The sequence below is a fragment of the Colletotrichum spaethianum genome, assembly GCF_022836535.1.
Source record: "Colletotrichum spaethianum MAFF 239500 DNA, contig21, whole genome shotgun sequence".
In the NCBI taxonomy this organism is placed as follows: domain Eukaryota; kingdom Fungi; phylum Ascomycota; class Sordariomycetes; order Glomerellales; family Glomerellaceae; genus Colletotrichum; species Colletotrichum spaethianum.
In genome coordinates, this window is record NW_026054791.1 from 475,079 (window position 1) to 490,777 (window position 15,699).

At 57.4% G+C, this 15,699-nt stretch overlaps 4 protein-coding genes across 4 annotated transcripts; 2 read left to right on the top strand and 2 right to left on the bottom strand.

The window, feature by feature from the left end:
• Positions 1 to 3,126: 3,126 nt before the first annotated feature.
• Positions 3,127 to 4,829, top strand: ColSpa_08089 (aldehyde dehydrogenase; the record flags this gene model as incomplete). The annotated part of the gene is made up of 2 exons (XM_049274301.1): positions 3,127 to 3,398; positions 3,455 to 4,829. 2 exons carry the CDS (start codon positions 3,127 to 3,129, stop codon positions 4,827 to 4,829), a joined length of 1,647 nt encoding a protein of 548 aa, XP_049130258.1.
• Positions 4,830 to 6,369: 1,540 nt separating this feature from the next.
• Positions 6,370 to 7,875, top strand: ColSpa_08090 (uncharacterized protein; the record flags this gene model as incomplete). The annotated part of the gene is made up of 1 exon (XM_049274302.1): positions 6,370 to 7,875. The coding sequence occupies one exon, from the start codon at positions 6,370 to 6,372 to the stop codon at positions 7,873 to 7,875; it is 1,506 nt and encodes a 501-aa protein (XP_049130259.1).
• Positions 7,876 to 8,980: 1,105 nt separating this feature from the next.
• ColSpa_08091 (chitin deacetylase ARB_04768) lies at positions 8,981 to 11,486 on the bottom strand (the record flags this gene model as incomplete). Its single annotated transcript, XM_049274303.1, has 3 exons — positions 8,981 to 10,771; positions 10,815 to 11,142; positions 11,194 to 11,486. 3 exons carry the CDS (start codon positions 11,484 to 11,486, stop codon positions 8,981 to 8,983), a joined length of 2,412 nt encoding a protein of 803 aa, XP_049130260.1.
• A 2,355-nt stretch (positions 11,487 to 13,841) lies between these two features.
• ColSpa_08092 (uncharacterized protein) lies at positions 13,842 to 15,354 on the bottom strand (the record flags this gene model as incomplete). Its single annotated transcript, XM_049274304.1, has 3 exons — positions 13,842 to 14,637; positions 14,688 to 15,209; positions 15,275 to 15,354. 3 exons carry the CDS (start codon positions 15,352 to 15,354, stop codon positions 13,842 to 13,844), a joined length of 1,398 nt encoding a protein of 465 aa, XP_049130261.1.
• Between the last annotated feature and the right edge of the window lie 345 nt (positions 15,355 to 15,699).

Below are 15,699 nucleotides of genomic sequence, written 5' to 3' on the forward strand. Positions count from 1 at the left end.
GGGGGGACCTGAAGTGAGGCGGAGGGGCGTGTTGCTACGAGGTGCGTCAACGGGGGGGGGGGGGGGGGCAGAGGGAGAGAAAGAGAGAGACTGGACGATTGCGAGCCAATGCCGGACGACGAGGATGTGCCTCGTTTGCGAGCTGCCGCCGGGGCAAGTCAGCTTATGCCACAAATGCAAGTCATCCGTCCATCCATCCATCCATCCATCACATCACCGTCGGTGTCGTGCCCATGATCGACGACGACCGTGGCCGGTCCCATCCCCCACCACACGCGGCCGCGGCGATTGCTCAACCCGCCCAGAGAGGGCATCCTCAAAGTGACACTGCCGACTCCTCTCGACAAATTGCCAAAGGGAATCTGGGAAGTTGCCGGCAACGTGTCTCACGCCTTGACTAAGGTCCAGTTTGCGAAGTTTGCAACTTGGCAGAGCGTCCGCCACGTCACACACACACACGCACACACACGCACACCCATAACTCGCACAGCTCCCCCCTCCCCCTTTTTTTGCTGGACGGGAAAGAAGTAGTCGTTTGTAACCGACTCAGCGCCCCCAACGACGGCGTCGGACTTGTCGCGCTAGCCGACAGCTTTATTCGATGTGGCCCCCAAACCGCGTGTTTGGTTCACTACGACAGCGGAAAGGTCAAGCAGGGGTGGGGGATGGGGCGCATGCGAGTTCGCCTGCCTCTGCCAAGTGCGCACCTCTTGCTTATTCGACGAGTCAAACTGCGGCCCAAGCGGCGTGAGGCCGGGTGGTTCTGTTTTTTCCTGTCGGGCGTTCATACTAAAAATCCTGCGTGGTCGTCTTTGGCGGGCATTGGTGCGCAAAATTGGTGGAGAGAGACTCTGTTACCCAATCGGGTAACTGGCTTCACCGAGCCGAGGTACGTACTTTGGCAAAGGTGAGGGAAAGGGCGCTTTGGTGTTTTGTGGTGACCTGACACGGTTCAGGGTCTGACGAAAAGAGCCGGAAGGAGCGCCTGGGAGACGGGAAGGGGGGGGGAGACGAGAGACGGGAAACGGGAAACGGGGAACGGGAAAACGGGGAAACGGCAGGTGGAGTGCGGGTACGGGTTGGTCATGGCACTCCCCCCACTATCCAGGGTGGACAAAACTCCGTGCACCTCACAGTCTAAACTACCGCGTCCCCCCGTCATTTACACTTGCAGCCAGCAGCACTCTGCATTTGCTGATGCATTGCTGCTTCTACTGCTTCTGCTTCTGCTTCTGCTGCTGCAACGGGCGAGTAAGCGCAGTCAAAGTTCAATGTTGGATGTTCGACGTTCGAGCTGCAAGATGGCTGCTCAGATTTGCGGCTTGCAGGTTGCCTTAGCCTCTGCCCGTTCGGTATCGAGGCGCGGCCGATCGGAGTGTGTCGCTGAATCGGGGAGGTCGATTGTTGGCTCGTCTTTCTTTTTCAGCAGGCCGTGTGTCTACCCACCAATTGAGGGAGCGCCCTTCCGAGAGCCACAACCCAAACCGGCACAGGTTGACGGGTGAGATTAGAGGGGGGGGGGAGGAGAAGACGGGATGTGGTCTGTCTCCCTCGGTACTCCTTCCCGATGGTTGGCAGAATGGGAAGGGGGCGCTCGAGTGCAAAGGCTCCGAGCATCTCCCCTGCGTCCCCGACGACGTTGACACCTTCGTCTTTTCTTCTTCTTTCCTTCTCTTGCGCTTCCCGTACACCTACGTCCACCTACACACCACGGAAATGTCGATTCGTGCCACACTGCACCTCTCGGCCCCTAACAAGCTTACTCTGTCCCTCTCCCCCCCCTCCTCCAACACGGAATGTCCTCACTTGGGCAACGACGACGAACTTCTGGTAGCTTTGTCTGCCTGCCCATCGCCGCGGCGGCCCTAGCCTCCCCTGCCCCCCCTCTCCCTCGTTTTGCGCAATTGAATGAACGGACTGCTCCGAGCTGACGGCACTGCCCATTTGCAAAACCTTGAGTTTGTGTTTTCTCCCCTCTGCTACTATTCCTGGATATTTGCCTTTGAATCTATTTCTTGGCCTTCTTCTACAGCGCCCCGTCTGCATTGATCTTTGGCAGGGCTTCTTGAGGTTTAGGGGGTGGGTGGCCCCTTGACTCGGTGCCATCGTGGGAGGTTGACGGACATGGCGGCTGGGCCGACGAGATATACTATGTAAGTTACGAATCCGACGCTGCCACAAACGAAGCGACAACCGCGAGACACGCCCGTTCGGGACACCCCGGGAGTCCTGTTGGACATCACATCACAGCCGCATGGCTTGGCAAGGCGTTTCGCCGTCGCAGCCCCCCGTCGGCCCGCCTGGCAGGTTATTGCGTCAAGCTTGAGCTTACCTCGTAATGGGAGGGTCATGTTGGGCCCAGACGTTTCCGTCAGGCACTTCTGGCGCCTGCTTGCGACTTCCAAGGTTGCGGAGGAGGTTGCTCAAGGGATGCGCTGATTATGTTTATTGCTTCCACCACTCTTCTTCTTCGTCTTCTCCTCCTTCTTCTCCTCCTCCCCTTTGCTCGGACGACGAGAGAGGCTCACACGGGCCCGGCCGTCTTCTCCGATCACTGTTCTTCTAACTCCTTCGAGGGTTCCCCAAGTAGAGGTACATCGTCCTGACTGTGGCACGTCCCTTGCCATGTACCGGTCCAAAGCCGCCCGTCCCTGGGCCGTCCCTTTTCCCTCTGGTTTTTTTTTTTTTTTTTTTTTTTTTGCTTTTGGCAATTCAGGTAGGGTAGCAAGAGGGTGTGTGAGGGTGGCACACCTTTGACACCCAACCCGCACCCACCAACCTACCGACCGCCCCCGATAAGCTACGGGGCTGCCTTAGCTTGCCTTACATTTTCACTCTTCCCGAGATTCGCTGCGTCGTTGGTGCCGGCTCCCACAATCGCGAATCGAAAGGCAAGCCCCGAAACCGCGGCGGGGGAGGGGGGTGTGAGAACACCAAGGGACCTGAGAGAGCGGGAAAAATAAGAGAAAGAAAAAGAAAAGAAAAGAAAAAGAGGGGACACCTTAATTACCAGGTACGATCGGGATCTTGGCCCATTCTACCCCGCACCGTGTCTTGCCCAAATCGGCGCCTTGCGCGCATTCGCCGACGACCTCACCCCGTCGTCCCCTCTCGTTCTCGCCAACCATGTCCACCTTTTCCCGCCCCGTTGCATCCGACCAGGTCCGCCACCTGGCCCTGCGTGCTGTGGCCGGGGTGACCCGACTATCTTGCCGGACGCGGCCGAGAGTCCTCGTTGCGTCTGCCAATCGTGCCTTCGCGACGTCGCCCTGCCGCTGGACCACCGCCGAGCTGACGGCCCCGAACGGCAGGACATGGTCCCAGCCCCTCGGCCTCTTTATCAACAATGCCTTTGTCCAGAGTTCCAGCGGCCAAACACTGACCACCACCAACCCATTGTGAGGCTGTCATCGTCTGTTGTTTTCGCGCGGCTTTCTGTGCTGACTCGGCGTAGCGACGAGGAGGACATTTGCTCCGTCTCTGCCGCCACACCCGAAGATGTCGATAGCGCCGTCGCCGCCGCGCGTGCCGCTTTCCAGCATCCCTCGTGGAAGCGTATCTCCGGCACCGACCGCGGGTACCTGATGATGAAACTTGCGGACCTTGTCGACGCCAACCTGGAAACTCTGGCCACCATTGAGACCCTCGACAACGGCAAACCCTACTCGGTGTGTCGCGATTACGACGTGCCGCATTTTTCAGAGGTCATTCGCTACTATGCCGGGTATGCCGACAAGATTCACGGCCAGACGATGGACCTCGGTCCGGACAAGCTGGCGTACACGATTAAGGAGCCGCTCGGGGTGTGTGGTCAAATCATTCCCTGGAACTACCCCTTGTGTATGAGTGCCTGGAAGTTGGGGCCCGCGCTGAGCTGTGGCAATACAGTTGTGTTGAAGCTGGCTGAGCAGACGCCGCTTTCCATGTTGTATGTTGCCCGGCTGATCAAGGAGGCCGGATTTCCTCCTGGTGTGATTAATGTGCTGAATGGATACGGCCACGACGCTGGCGCTGCCCTTGCTAGACACCCGGGGGTCGACAAGCTTGCCTTCACTGGTAGTACGACCACGGGTAGGGAGATTATGAAGCTCGCCGCCGGCACTCTGAAGAACATCACGCTCGAGACCGGTGGCAAGTCGCCACTGATCGTCTTCCACGACGCCGACCTCGACCAGGCGGCCAAGTGGTCGCATGAGGGTATCATGAGCAACCAGGGACAAGTCTGCACGGCGACCTCGCGCATCCTTGTCCATGAAGATGTCTACGACGCGTTTATCGCAAAGTTCACCGCAAAAGTCCGCGACATTTCTGTCGTCGGTGACCCCTTCGACGAAGCTACCTACCAAGGGCCGCAGATCACTCGTGCACAGTACGACCGTGTCTTGGAGTATGTCCAGTCAGCAAAGGACGAAGGCGCGACGATCGCCATGGGCGGTGCTCCGGCCCCGCAGGCATCGGGAAAGGGCTTCTTCGTGCAGCCGACTGTGTTTACGGACGTGAAGACGTCGATGCGGGTCTACCGCGAGGAGATATTCGGACCGTGTGCCACCGTCGTGAAGTTCCGCACCGAGGAGGAGGCGCTGGAAATGGCCAACGACTCGGTGTACGGGCTGGGCGCCGCGGTGTTCACCACGGACCTGGCGAGGGCGCACCGCGTTGCGAGAGAGATCGAGGCCGGCATGGTGTGGGTAAACAGCAGCAACGACTCCGACTTTAGGGTGCCGTTTGGCGGAGTGAAGCAGAGTGGCATTGGGAGAGAACTGGGGGAGGCCGGGCTGTCGGGATACTGTAATGTGAAAGCGGTGCATGTCAACTTGACTAGTGGGTAGCTCCTCCGTCTGCTGTTCTGCAGTTACAACCACTTGCAACCAAGCGCCGACGTCCTATGTGCCGCGGAGCTCAAGACCTTGGTACCGTGCTCCGAGTTTGATTTGGATCTGCAACTACGACAAGGCACAAGGCCTGTCTAAAGTGACGACGCGCTGTTGTTTTGTGCTCGGTGCTGTTTTCATTCAGCCTTCAACTGGCTCCCCCTCACACCCTCGCCTCTTCTATAATCCGTCCGAGGCGGTCACAAAATCGAAGAAGACACAAGCATTCTTCCCCACTGCCAAGTGAATAGGCGCCAACACCAGCGACGTCCGGTGGGCCTCGAGATTGGTTTACATGCTGCGAGCCGCAGGAGGCGATGTAACAGAACATGCCGAGCGCTGTATGCTGGATACCGCGTGTGTCGCTGTAAATATCCATTGAAACCTGTTTGTTGAATACTTGATTATATCTAAGAGGAGCAGGTCTAAAACACTGGCAAGAGGCTTTGCTGAATACAACCTTGTAAGAGACATCAAGACCAGATCGTCCAGCGTGTCTTTTAATCACCAAAGGGGCGGTATGATGGCCTCGTTCTGTGGTGTGATATCAAGGCGAAATGGAACAATGATCGGGGAGACGCTATGGAGAAAGTGGCTACGACAGTTGGTAAGCATTGAGATGTAACTTGTGTTTTCTGGAACACGACGGATGTAGCAATATTCAACGAGAAGGTGGAAGCCGTCTCTGGAACCCAGGCTATGGCTTTTCCCTCTCCCATGAGACGGCTTCCTATGTTGAATATTCCTCAGCCTCTTTTTTCTCCGATTCCTGTCCATCGAACTAACAGCCTCTCCAGATATACAACCAGCCTGCTTCTTGTTGTGTTTTCATGACAGCACTCAACGCCCGAAGCAGGAATACGAACAAGCAAAATCCGGAGTCGAAGGTTCTGAATATCCAACAAAGTGCGATAAGAATAGGGTAGTGATCGAACACACCTCGTCCGCGGTATCCAGCTAAGTTGATGCCTTCACAGACATTCATCTCCTAAGCCGCATTCATACTCACCTCACCACCTCACCTACAGACGACATCTGCCCCCTACAACACAAAACCACTTACCACAGCCTAACCTGACACACAACCTGACCAAGCAGCCGAGACCTCTGTCTAATCACCCCATACCGCTTCATCCAATATCGGCATCGACCACAGCGTCAGGCTGGGTAACTACACGCAGACATCCCGACTCCTCAGCACACCTTCCTAAGGGAGCTCCGATGGATCCGCGAAAGGTTCTACTCCCACAATATCATCTCTCACTCGCTTCACCTTGAATTTCTTCTTCACGCTCACACCTTCACATGGTTTACAACCTACACATGTAAGACTGACCGATAAACCCGACAGCAGGCACGTGGCAAGTTGGCCTTCCATTTTCTAGCCTCATCGCCAGGTCAAACAACTCACCCTAGATCACTCATCTCATCTTCTCACAGACACCAACACTAAACGACCAACTTCACCTCAGGTTATTAATCACACCAACCCACAAACATGGAGAACACCACGATCGCCCCAGCGTCCCCCAGCACCATGTCTCCCACCCCAACGCTCCCCGACTCCATGTCCGCGGCGCTCCTCGCGTACAAACAAAAGCTCGTCGAGCGCATCCCCAATACCGTCTCGGTCGGCTACCGCAACACCCTTCTCGACACCATCGAGGCGGAGGTCGACGTCCCGAGCCTCGACTGCAAGCTCCGCTGGACTGTCGAAGCCGCTTACCACAACAACACAGAGCCCAAGTCCCACGAGGTCGTTGCCCTCTCCCTGTGCTTCGACTCGGGCGCCCTCGAGGACGACAGCCGCCGCGCCCAGTGCGACTTCTACGCCAAGCACCTAGACCTCGCACACCACATGCGCCATTGGTCCCTCCGGGGCCTCATCGACAAGCACGACGCCAAGGTCCGCGCCGGCGGTATCAACGCCACCTTGGTCATCTCTGGCGACGGCAATGCCGCCGGTGGCAGCGGTTCTACTCACACCGACAAGGCCCTTACCGCCGCTCGACGTCAGAAACGCCCGGCCTCCGCCGTCGAGGATCTCACCCCGGGCCCGACCGGCCGTCACCCTGATCCGATGGTCGACCCGTCCACCGTCTACCACGAGAGCAAATACACTCCACGCCTCAACTCCCTCGTCAAAAGCAGCGGCGCCAAGCCCAAGCGAGCCGTCGCGCCCAAGGGTCCCGTGATTCCTCAGGCCGTCCTGGACCGCCTACCCCCTTCCTTCATGGATCCAGGCATCGGCGGCTTCGCGCAGCTCAAGCAGCTCAGGAACTTGGACGCCGGCGAGAAACGGAACACGCTCCCTCCCTCAAACCGTACGGACAGCCTCAGGAACTCCGTTTCCATTTTCGGCGACCCCAGCGGCACTGCCGCCGCCGGCTGGTCTTCTGCGTCCCCTATCCCGATCCACCAGGGCTCACCCCTCCCCGGCGGTGACTCGGAGAGCCAAGACACCAAGGAAGCAGCAGCCGCGGCCATCGCCGCCGCCGCGGGTTCCAAAACCAACGACACCCCCGGTGACACGGCCGAGAACCCCTGGGTCGTCGCCGAGACGGCCGCCGAGACGCGCCTGTCCTCCCTCGCCGCGCAGATCGCCCAGCACCACCGGCGCGCCCGCGACAAGCTGCAGCACGCCGCCGCCCTGCGCAACGAGCACGCCAGGATGACCGAGCGGCAGCCGCTCGAGGACGGCGCCAGCCCGAAGGACCTTGCCATCTACATCAACGAGTCCCACGGCCTCGCGGGCCGCTCCCTCAGGTACCAGGAGGAGGCCGTGGCCGCCGTCGTCGAGGCGGGCCGCCTCGAGAGCGAGCGCGCCGAGGAGATGTTTGAGAGGATCAGCCGACGCATCGACCGCGTCCAGAGCGTTGCCGTCGGCACGGCCGGCATCCTCAAGAGGGAGAAGGCGGCGTACGCGGCACTTGCCGCGCAGCAGGTTGCCCATATGAATGCCTCGAAGACCCAGAAGGAGAAGAGACTGCAGGAACAGGGCTAGATTAGAGGGAATGGTTGGGTTGATTCATTGTTACATCACGATATTGCTTCGGCGGTTTGCCGCCCCCTGGAAAGGGGTCTGTGAGAACCGGCTCGCTCATCAGCGGCGAAGCTACCTAATCGCTCAGCTTGGCCGACATACCAACGCTCTGCAACGGAGGATGGGGAGAGATGATTTGCTTTTCAGGGGACACCAGGAGGCTAGGAGGGCATGATACCCATTTCAACCAGGCTTGCTTCTATAGCAAATACTTTTTCCAAAACAGGAGGAACCAAAGTGAGAGTGACTACACCAATAAGAACGAGAGGCCAATAAGAAGCATCGTTCTGATGGCGGCTTGCATGAGGATCGGGGCGGTCAGTGATGGTCCACAAGCAGGTTCAGTCAGACCCTCGGTCGAAAGAACTAGGAAACCAGGAACATGCCAGATTGGCCTCATCAAACCCGATCAATGAACGAGGTTCCCGCGATGTGTCGCCAAAGATGACAGTGTGTCATTTCACATTGCTCTTCTTTTAGAGTTTGATGAAAATATGTACCGGCCACTATGCCAATGTCTTGGACCTCCCCCCCCCCCCCCCCTCCCCCCCCCCCCTCCACCCCCAACGAACCGACCAGCTCCAAGACAAGTATAAGACAATAAGATAAGACATTAAGATTACAAGATATTCAGTCGACAACCATACCATACTTTTTATGTTGATGTTTATCACGTCCCACCTCCCCCTACCACTCGCGGCTCGACTATGTGCTGCTTTTGCTTGGCGGCATACTGCCCAAGCTCAGTCACGACCCGCTACTCTGGTTTGCTTGGCATCCCATGGCCGGGTATCCGACTTGAGTTACTGATGAGACGGAGATCAGAGTAGAGGCCATCGCCGCACTTGCTGCTGACCGACGCACCGCAGAGAGCGCCGACAGGGGTAGCAATCGGCGCAGCAGTGGCAGCCGGGCGCGTCGGCTCAGCAGACGGACAGCATCAGCAGTTGACCCGGGAGCCGGAATATTGGCAATTCAAGATTCTAATCAGAATTCAGGGTCAGCAAGGAGAGACGAAAGAGGAAGACAAGGGGGCCCGCCATGTAACGGCGTTGTCCTGGATGGATTACTCACAGCAAGTACCAAAGCTGGACTGGCAACCAGTACCGCAGTGGGCAGTGGTGCTGCCACAGTAGTTGTACTGGGAGCAGCAGTTCCCAAAGGCCGAGCCGGCGCAGGTGGTTCCGCCGTTCGCGGCGCCGCAGGCTCCGTTGAGCGAGACCTTGACGTTGGCGCCGGTGCCGGAGCAGCTGCCAAAGTTGCTCTGGCAGCCCGTGCCGCAGTGGTCGGTAGTGTTACCGCAGTAGTTGTAGGGCGAGCAGCAGTCGCCAAAGGTGGAGCCCAGGCAGTTCAAGCCACCCGTGCCGCCGCACTGTCCGTTGGTCGAGATCTTGGTGTTGGTAGCGGCCGCGGGGTTGGTGGAGCTGGCGCGGGTTGCACCGCCGGAGGAGGCGGGGGTTCCGGAAGAGGCGGGGGCTGCGGAAGAGCTGGGGTTGGACCCGGAGTTGCAGGTACCGTAGGCAGACTGGCATCCGGTGCCGCAGTGCTCAGTTGTGCTACCACACCAACCGTACTGGGAGCAGCAGTTGCCAGCGGAAGAACCGAAACACTGTCTTCCGTTGCTAGCACCGCATGTGCCATCAGTGGAGACGGGCAGAGTAGAGGAGGAAGACGCAGCAGAGCTGGCAGCAGACCCCGTGCTAGAGCCGGCAGCGGAAACTGCAGCCGAGCTGGATGTAGACCTCGTACTAGTACCAACAGTGGAAGAGGACCCCGCACCAGTCAGAGAAGCGGATGAGGACCTCGAGCTAGTACCAGAAGTGGACGACGACCTCGTACTAGTTCGAGAAGAAGAAGTGCCTGAGGAGCCCGTGTTAGACGACGACGAAGAAGAAGAAGAGCGTGTGGAGGAGCTGTTGGAGTCGATAGTGACACTGTTGCGCGAGCTGGTGCTGCTACGCGAATTGGCGCTGGAGCCAGTGCTTGATCGTATGGAAGACGAAAAAGCGCTGGTCTGCGAGATGGGAGAGGAGGAAGTGCCGCTACGGCTAGACGACGAAGATGAAGAGGTCCTACCTGAGCTCACTCCGCTCGACGAAGACTGGCTCCCACATGAGCCGTACGTGGACTGGCAGCCCGTACCGCAGTAGGTGGCACCGCTGCCACACCACCCGTTCTTGGAACAACAGTTGCCAAAGGTCGAGCCCTGGCACGTCTTGCCGGCGGCGGCGCCACACTTTGCGTCGAGGGAGATGGACAGGGCGGTGGATGTGGGCGCTGCGGAAGTGGAAGCGGCCGAGGTCTTGGAGGACGTCGTGCGCGTGCTGGTGCAGGCCCTGGGGCTGACGGCACTTGCTTTGTAGGTGTAGCTCGGGACGCTGCCGCGGTACCAGTTCTCGGGAGGGTCGCCCAAGCACTCGCCGACGGTGACGGCCTTCCAGCCGTTGGCAACGACGGAGTCGAGCATGTGGTTGGTGAAGGTCGTGGCGACCTGCTGGTGGATGTCGTGCTCAATGTGCAGGTAGCTGCCGTTGCAAGGCGTGCGGGCGATCATGGCCGCATCCCAAAGATTCAAGCTGACCTGGATCTGGCTGGGGTCGGTGTGAAGGTAGCCCTGGGTGTCGAGGTCGAAGTAGGTGATGTGGTATCCAAGGTCTGCCATCTGCTGCTGGCACTCAGCCCCGCAAATGGAGTATGGCGGACGCATGTAAGTAGGGTAGAAGCCGAGAATGTCCTTGAAGGCAATCTCGTTGTAGACCATCTGGTTCTTGCGCTGCGCCAAAGTCATCTGGTCGAGGTTCTCGTGCGACCACGTGTGGCTGGCAACTTGGTGGCCCTCGGCAACCATGCGCTGGGACTGTTAGACATGCTTTACTGGTGAGCATTACAAGAGGACTAACCTTGATAACATCGCGGTACGCCACATTAATCATACCCTTGCCGAGATTGTTGCCGGTAATGAAAAAGGTAGCGACAGCGCTATGCGCCTTGAAGGCGTCCAGCATAGCCGCAGTGTAGAGATAAGGCCCATCATCGTAGGTGATGGCAACATCACCGTCCTTCTCGCAACTATAGATGCCAACGCCACCGTAGGGTATGCTGCCCTTTTTAGGTCTCGCGTCGTTGGACGTATCCGTGCCGCTGGGCTTCTGGTTACCATCACAGGCTGGGCCGTAGTTGATCTGACAGTCAGGCGAACTGCAATACTCCGCTCCCTGTCCGCACCATCTGCTGGGTGTTAGTCATTTGCTTCCTGTGAAGATGAGTTGAACCACATACCCGGCAGCCGAACAGCAGAAGCCCGCGGCACACTTTCCAAAGGTGCCTCCACACTGATCGTTATCTCCTTCGAGGATAGCAGTTTGACGAGGCGTCAAGCGGTTCTTGCGGTCATCGCGAGGCTTGTTAGCTGCAGTCGGAGGGTTCCAGGGCTCGAATGCCGCGCGCCTCTGCCGCAACTCCTCCTTGTTCCTGAGGCGCGGCAGCACCATGTTCATGTGCGGCTCGTTTCCGTGAGCATGAGCTGCCTCCAGCCCAGCGAGGGCGGCGAGCAGCACCGGGGTCCAACGCATCGCGATTGTGTGGAGACTGTGCAGTGTAAGTCGATTGGGTGGGCGAGGCTCCGGACGAAAAGAGGGTCCCAGAAAAGGCTAAGCAGCAGCTCAGTGGATGAAAGTTGTGACTCCTAGGCTTCTTATTATGATGCTGAATCAGGTTGATGGAGGAGGCCGAAATTAAAATTCCTTCGTGAACCCATGTGGATTGCCATGTTATATATGAGAGCAATGGTGATGTCGCACCAGAAAACGACCACGACGTTCCCCCACACGAAACTTGGTAATGGCGGCAAAGAGCCACCCCCCCCTCCCCGAGTTGGGAGGACCGAGCTGTGTGCACAATGGAAATTGAAGGATCGAGAGCCTAGCTCGCGCAGACGTCCCGGGTCGGTAAAGTTAGCACGGCTTTGGGATCGCAGGCTCGCGGGGTTTAGGAAGGCCTGAGTAGGGCGAGTCCATCATGGAATGGAGTCGGTATGGCGCGCTTGGCCTTGTCTGCCGGCAAATTTTTCCACTGGCACAGAAAAATCCACCGTCATCGTCAAGAAGGCCCCGTCGAGTCTTTGATCCGATGGCAGACTTGAAACGGACCATACACAAGGCAAATGGTGGGCACTGAATAACAACACAATGAACCGACGATGGAGAAGAACAAGGAGGGAGAGAGAGAGAGAGCGCGAAGGCGAACACGAGGGCAACAATGGTCAAGGCGGGCTATGCGAGCTAGGCTACAAGCCACGAGTTACGACTGTGACGGACCGTCCGCCGCGTGGAGAAGCCACGGCAACACCGGTGTCTTCGGAGACGCACTGACGGGTTCCAGGAGGCTCGAGTGATGAACGAGGCCACGCCGAGGGCGCATCGTCGGGCCCTTTCTGGTGCCAAACGAAAGGTTGCAACAGTCGAAGCGAGGCGAGGCGAGGCAACCGCTCCGTGCTTCTCACTATGGTTGTTTACTCAAAGTTCACGGAGGCAAAGGGTCGAGATCGAGGCCTCAGCCGGTAGCACTAGCCAAAGCCGGCGGTGCCTGGCAGTAGTGCCCCCGTATGGTTGGGTCGATGGCGGCGAGAAGAATACAATAAAATAAGAATGGAACAGACTGGGTCAGAGCCGACCGATCTCGTCCCATGCCTCGCCCCATTCCTGCTGCCCTGCCTTTGTCTCTAGGCTCGATCACCTACCCGCAGCGCTTGGAGAACTTTTCCCACCGTGGGACTGCAGTGGCGTGTGAAGCTGGAGGAAGCCCTTGGGTCTTGGCATTGCTGCACCATGCAGGTGAGGCCGGTCCCCTGATACACGTCCATTCTGAGGGTTGTGTTTTGGTGTTTCTCCTGTAATTTGGATCCGTGGCCACTACTCTCGCGCCGATGCCATTTATGCTTGGCATGGACAATGCCTTCTCAAATCATCCGTCCATCAGGCTGTAGCTGTCTTTGCAATCGAGATGGATCAAGCATACAGTTCAGGTCGGGTCAGAACAGACGTAGCTGATCCGACAGTCTGGTCTGGCTTTGCACATCACGTCCCTGCTCCGACCACTCCAAGGTGGGAAACTCTGACCATCATCCGAACCTTGCCCGGGAGCGAACGAGGCCCTGCAGCGGCATCTGCACCACGTAGGGATGTCAAGTCGACGGTGCACGTCCCGCTGCAGCCCCTCGCTTGGTCTGATGAGCGGCAGATTTCTCGCATCTAGTACAATGTAACCCATGGAACCGGGAACGCGCCGGCTCCAAACCCGAGCGCGCGATTGGTGTCTGGTGGAGATGTGACATGTCAATTGGCCTTGGAAACCATGCCGACGACTCGAAAAACAAACTCGTCTTATTGGATCGTTGCCGTTTTGTTTCTGTCCTCGAAACAAACAGCATTCCACACGTCTTTCCGATATGTACCTATACTCCCATCACAACTGTTGAGTAAAGAAAATACGGTTTATAACTCCATGACGCCCGATGCGCGTCCCTAGCCCGAACTGGTATACTATCAATTATCGTGTCATCCGTCACCCTTCCAGGTGACGCCGCTTGTGAGGCCTTCGGAGGTCCCCCATAGAGCCGTTTGCGGAATTCATAGCCAGCGCCACTGGCCCCATCTTTCTGATCTTGTCGCCGCCAGTCCTTCAACACCACAAGCCTCGTAAAATCATAGGATCCTCGTCGCCACGTCTTCTTGATTATTGTCGTCTCGGTGGTGCTGTTGTTACCGACGGCCGGGTGCTCAACGTCTTTGGACCCTGAAGGTCGGCACGCTAGAATCTGATTAGGTCCTGTACTGAAAACCTAACCCGATCGCCTTGCTGAGCCCTCTGATGGCCATCTCGTTGAACTGTGCTTGATTGCGAACCCGACCCTTGTTATCTGTTGGCGATCAGATATGGTTAACAGAGGTAGCCTTCGCCTTGGCCTTTAGTTGTGCCTCGACGCCCATTGCCTTCGCCTTAGCATCGGCATCGTCGGCGTAAGGATCCAAGCTGTCAGACTTCAGCGTACCATCTTCGTCCATGAGCTCGGCGATATCTTCGCGAGTGACTGACGACGCATCGTCTGATTCTGCCTTCTTTGTTTGCTCTTGTCCTTCCTGCTTCTTCTTTTCTTCCTCTTCCGACTTCTTCTTCTCCTCTTCCGTCTTCTTCTTCTCCTCCTCTTCCGACTTCTTCTTCTCCTCTTCCGTCTTCTTCTCTTCCTCCTCCTTCTTCTTCTTCTCTTCCTCCTCCTTCTTCTTGGCCTCTTCCTCAGCCGCCTTCTTAGCCTCTTCCTCAGCCTTTTCCTTTTCGGCGTCCGTTGGGCCGATGCCGCCCTCTTTGTTGTCACCATCGCAGCGTTCGCGCTCCAACTTCATGTCCATGATCATGCTGAGCTCTGGACAGTAGTCAAAAATCTTCTTTCGTTGTTTCGGGTCCTTCCAGACCTTGTCGGAAAGGCTTTGGCCGCCATCTTTGACATGGTAACCCATGGGCTTTTCCATATAGACGTCTTCCACGGCCAGGACGCCCTTCTTGCCGTGTGCGACTTTCTCGCCTTGCATGACCCAAAGCCGCTTGCCAAACCATTCATCTTCAGCTTCGGTGTCGTTGTATCGCTCCTGGAATTGCAACACCCTCTTGATGGAGGATACCCGTCGGAGAGAAAGGCCACCGTTGCCCGAGAAGCGATCGTCAGGGGTTCTGAGTCCAGGGTCAGTAAGAGAGGCCAATACCGACATGACATGACATACTTGGGTGCGCCGGCCCAGCTCCAATCAAGCCACTCGTTGAGGCTCTTGGGCGAGTTGGAGCACAGAATGCTGTCCGACTCGAACTTCAAAATCCATTCTACGCCAGGGAGGAACTCATCATAGAACCGCAGATCGGTCAGCAGACGGAAGACGTGTTCTTTGGTGTCGATCTCCCAGGGTTCGGGAAGAACCATCAGGTCAAGCCTTCCAATGACTTGCTGGTGCTTGATGCCGTAACTTCGAGCGACGCTGACCACGCTCTTGTTGGAGCCGATGAACAAGAACCTCCAGTCTGGAGGTACAACGGATGTCATGTGCAGCAGCTGAGGCACAAGATGCGGGATGGGGCGCGGCTCGATGATCAATGCCAACTTGGAGGCGTTGTAATTGGCTCGCGGGTCGTTGGTGGGCTTCCAGTCAACCTTGATCTTGGGGATTTTTATTCTTGCCTCGTCTAACCGTGATTTGAACTGGGCCTGGAGCATGGGTTTGTAGTTTGGGAGGAGATGAGCAAACCACCACCTGCGCCTAATGTTAACGGATCTCTCCCAGAAACCGCATGATGCATATGCGACGAGGAGACTAACGTGATGGCCAGCGACGCAAAAAGCAGAAGCCGGGTTTTGGTGATGGCGATGCCGCCCGCGGAAGCGTTCGTAGCAGCCATGCTGGAGATTTACGTCCAGGAACGGCGCGGGAAAGCCGCAGCGCAAACGAGGAGTTTGAACGGCGACGGGAGCGTTGTCGGTGTTGCTGGTAAAGTCGCTGAGGAAGATCTCGAGATAAGTCGGGGCACAGAGAAAACGGAACTCTCGAAGTCGGCAAAAGTCAAAGGCGTATCATGTCGGCCACGTGTTGAAACCGCCGAGAACGAATGCCAATGTGGACTTGGTTTCGTGTTGTGGGCAGTTGAATCTCTGGGAGATTTCAGCTTTCCAAGGGACCCGACGCGCAGGGTTATCGAGGGTAGCGAGCGAGACTGTAAGGTATTGGTATGCTCTGGTGTAGCCGA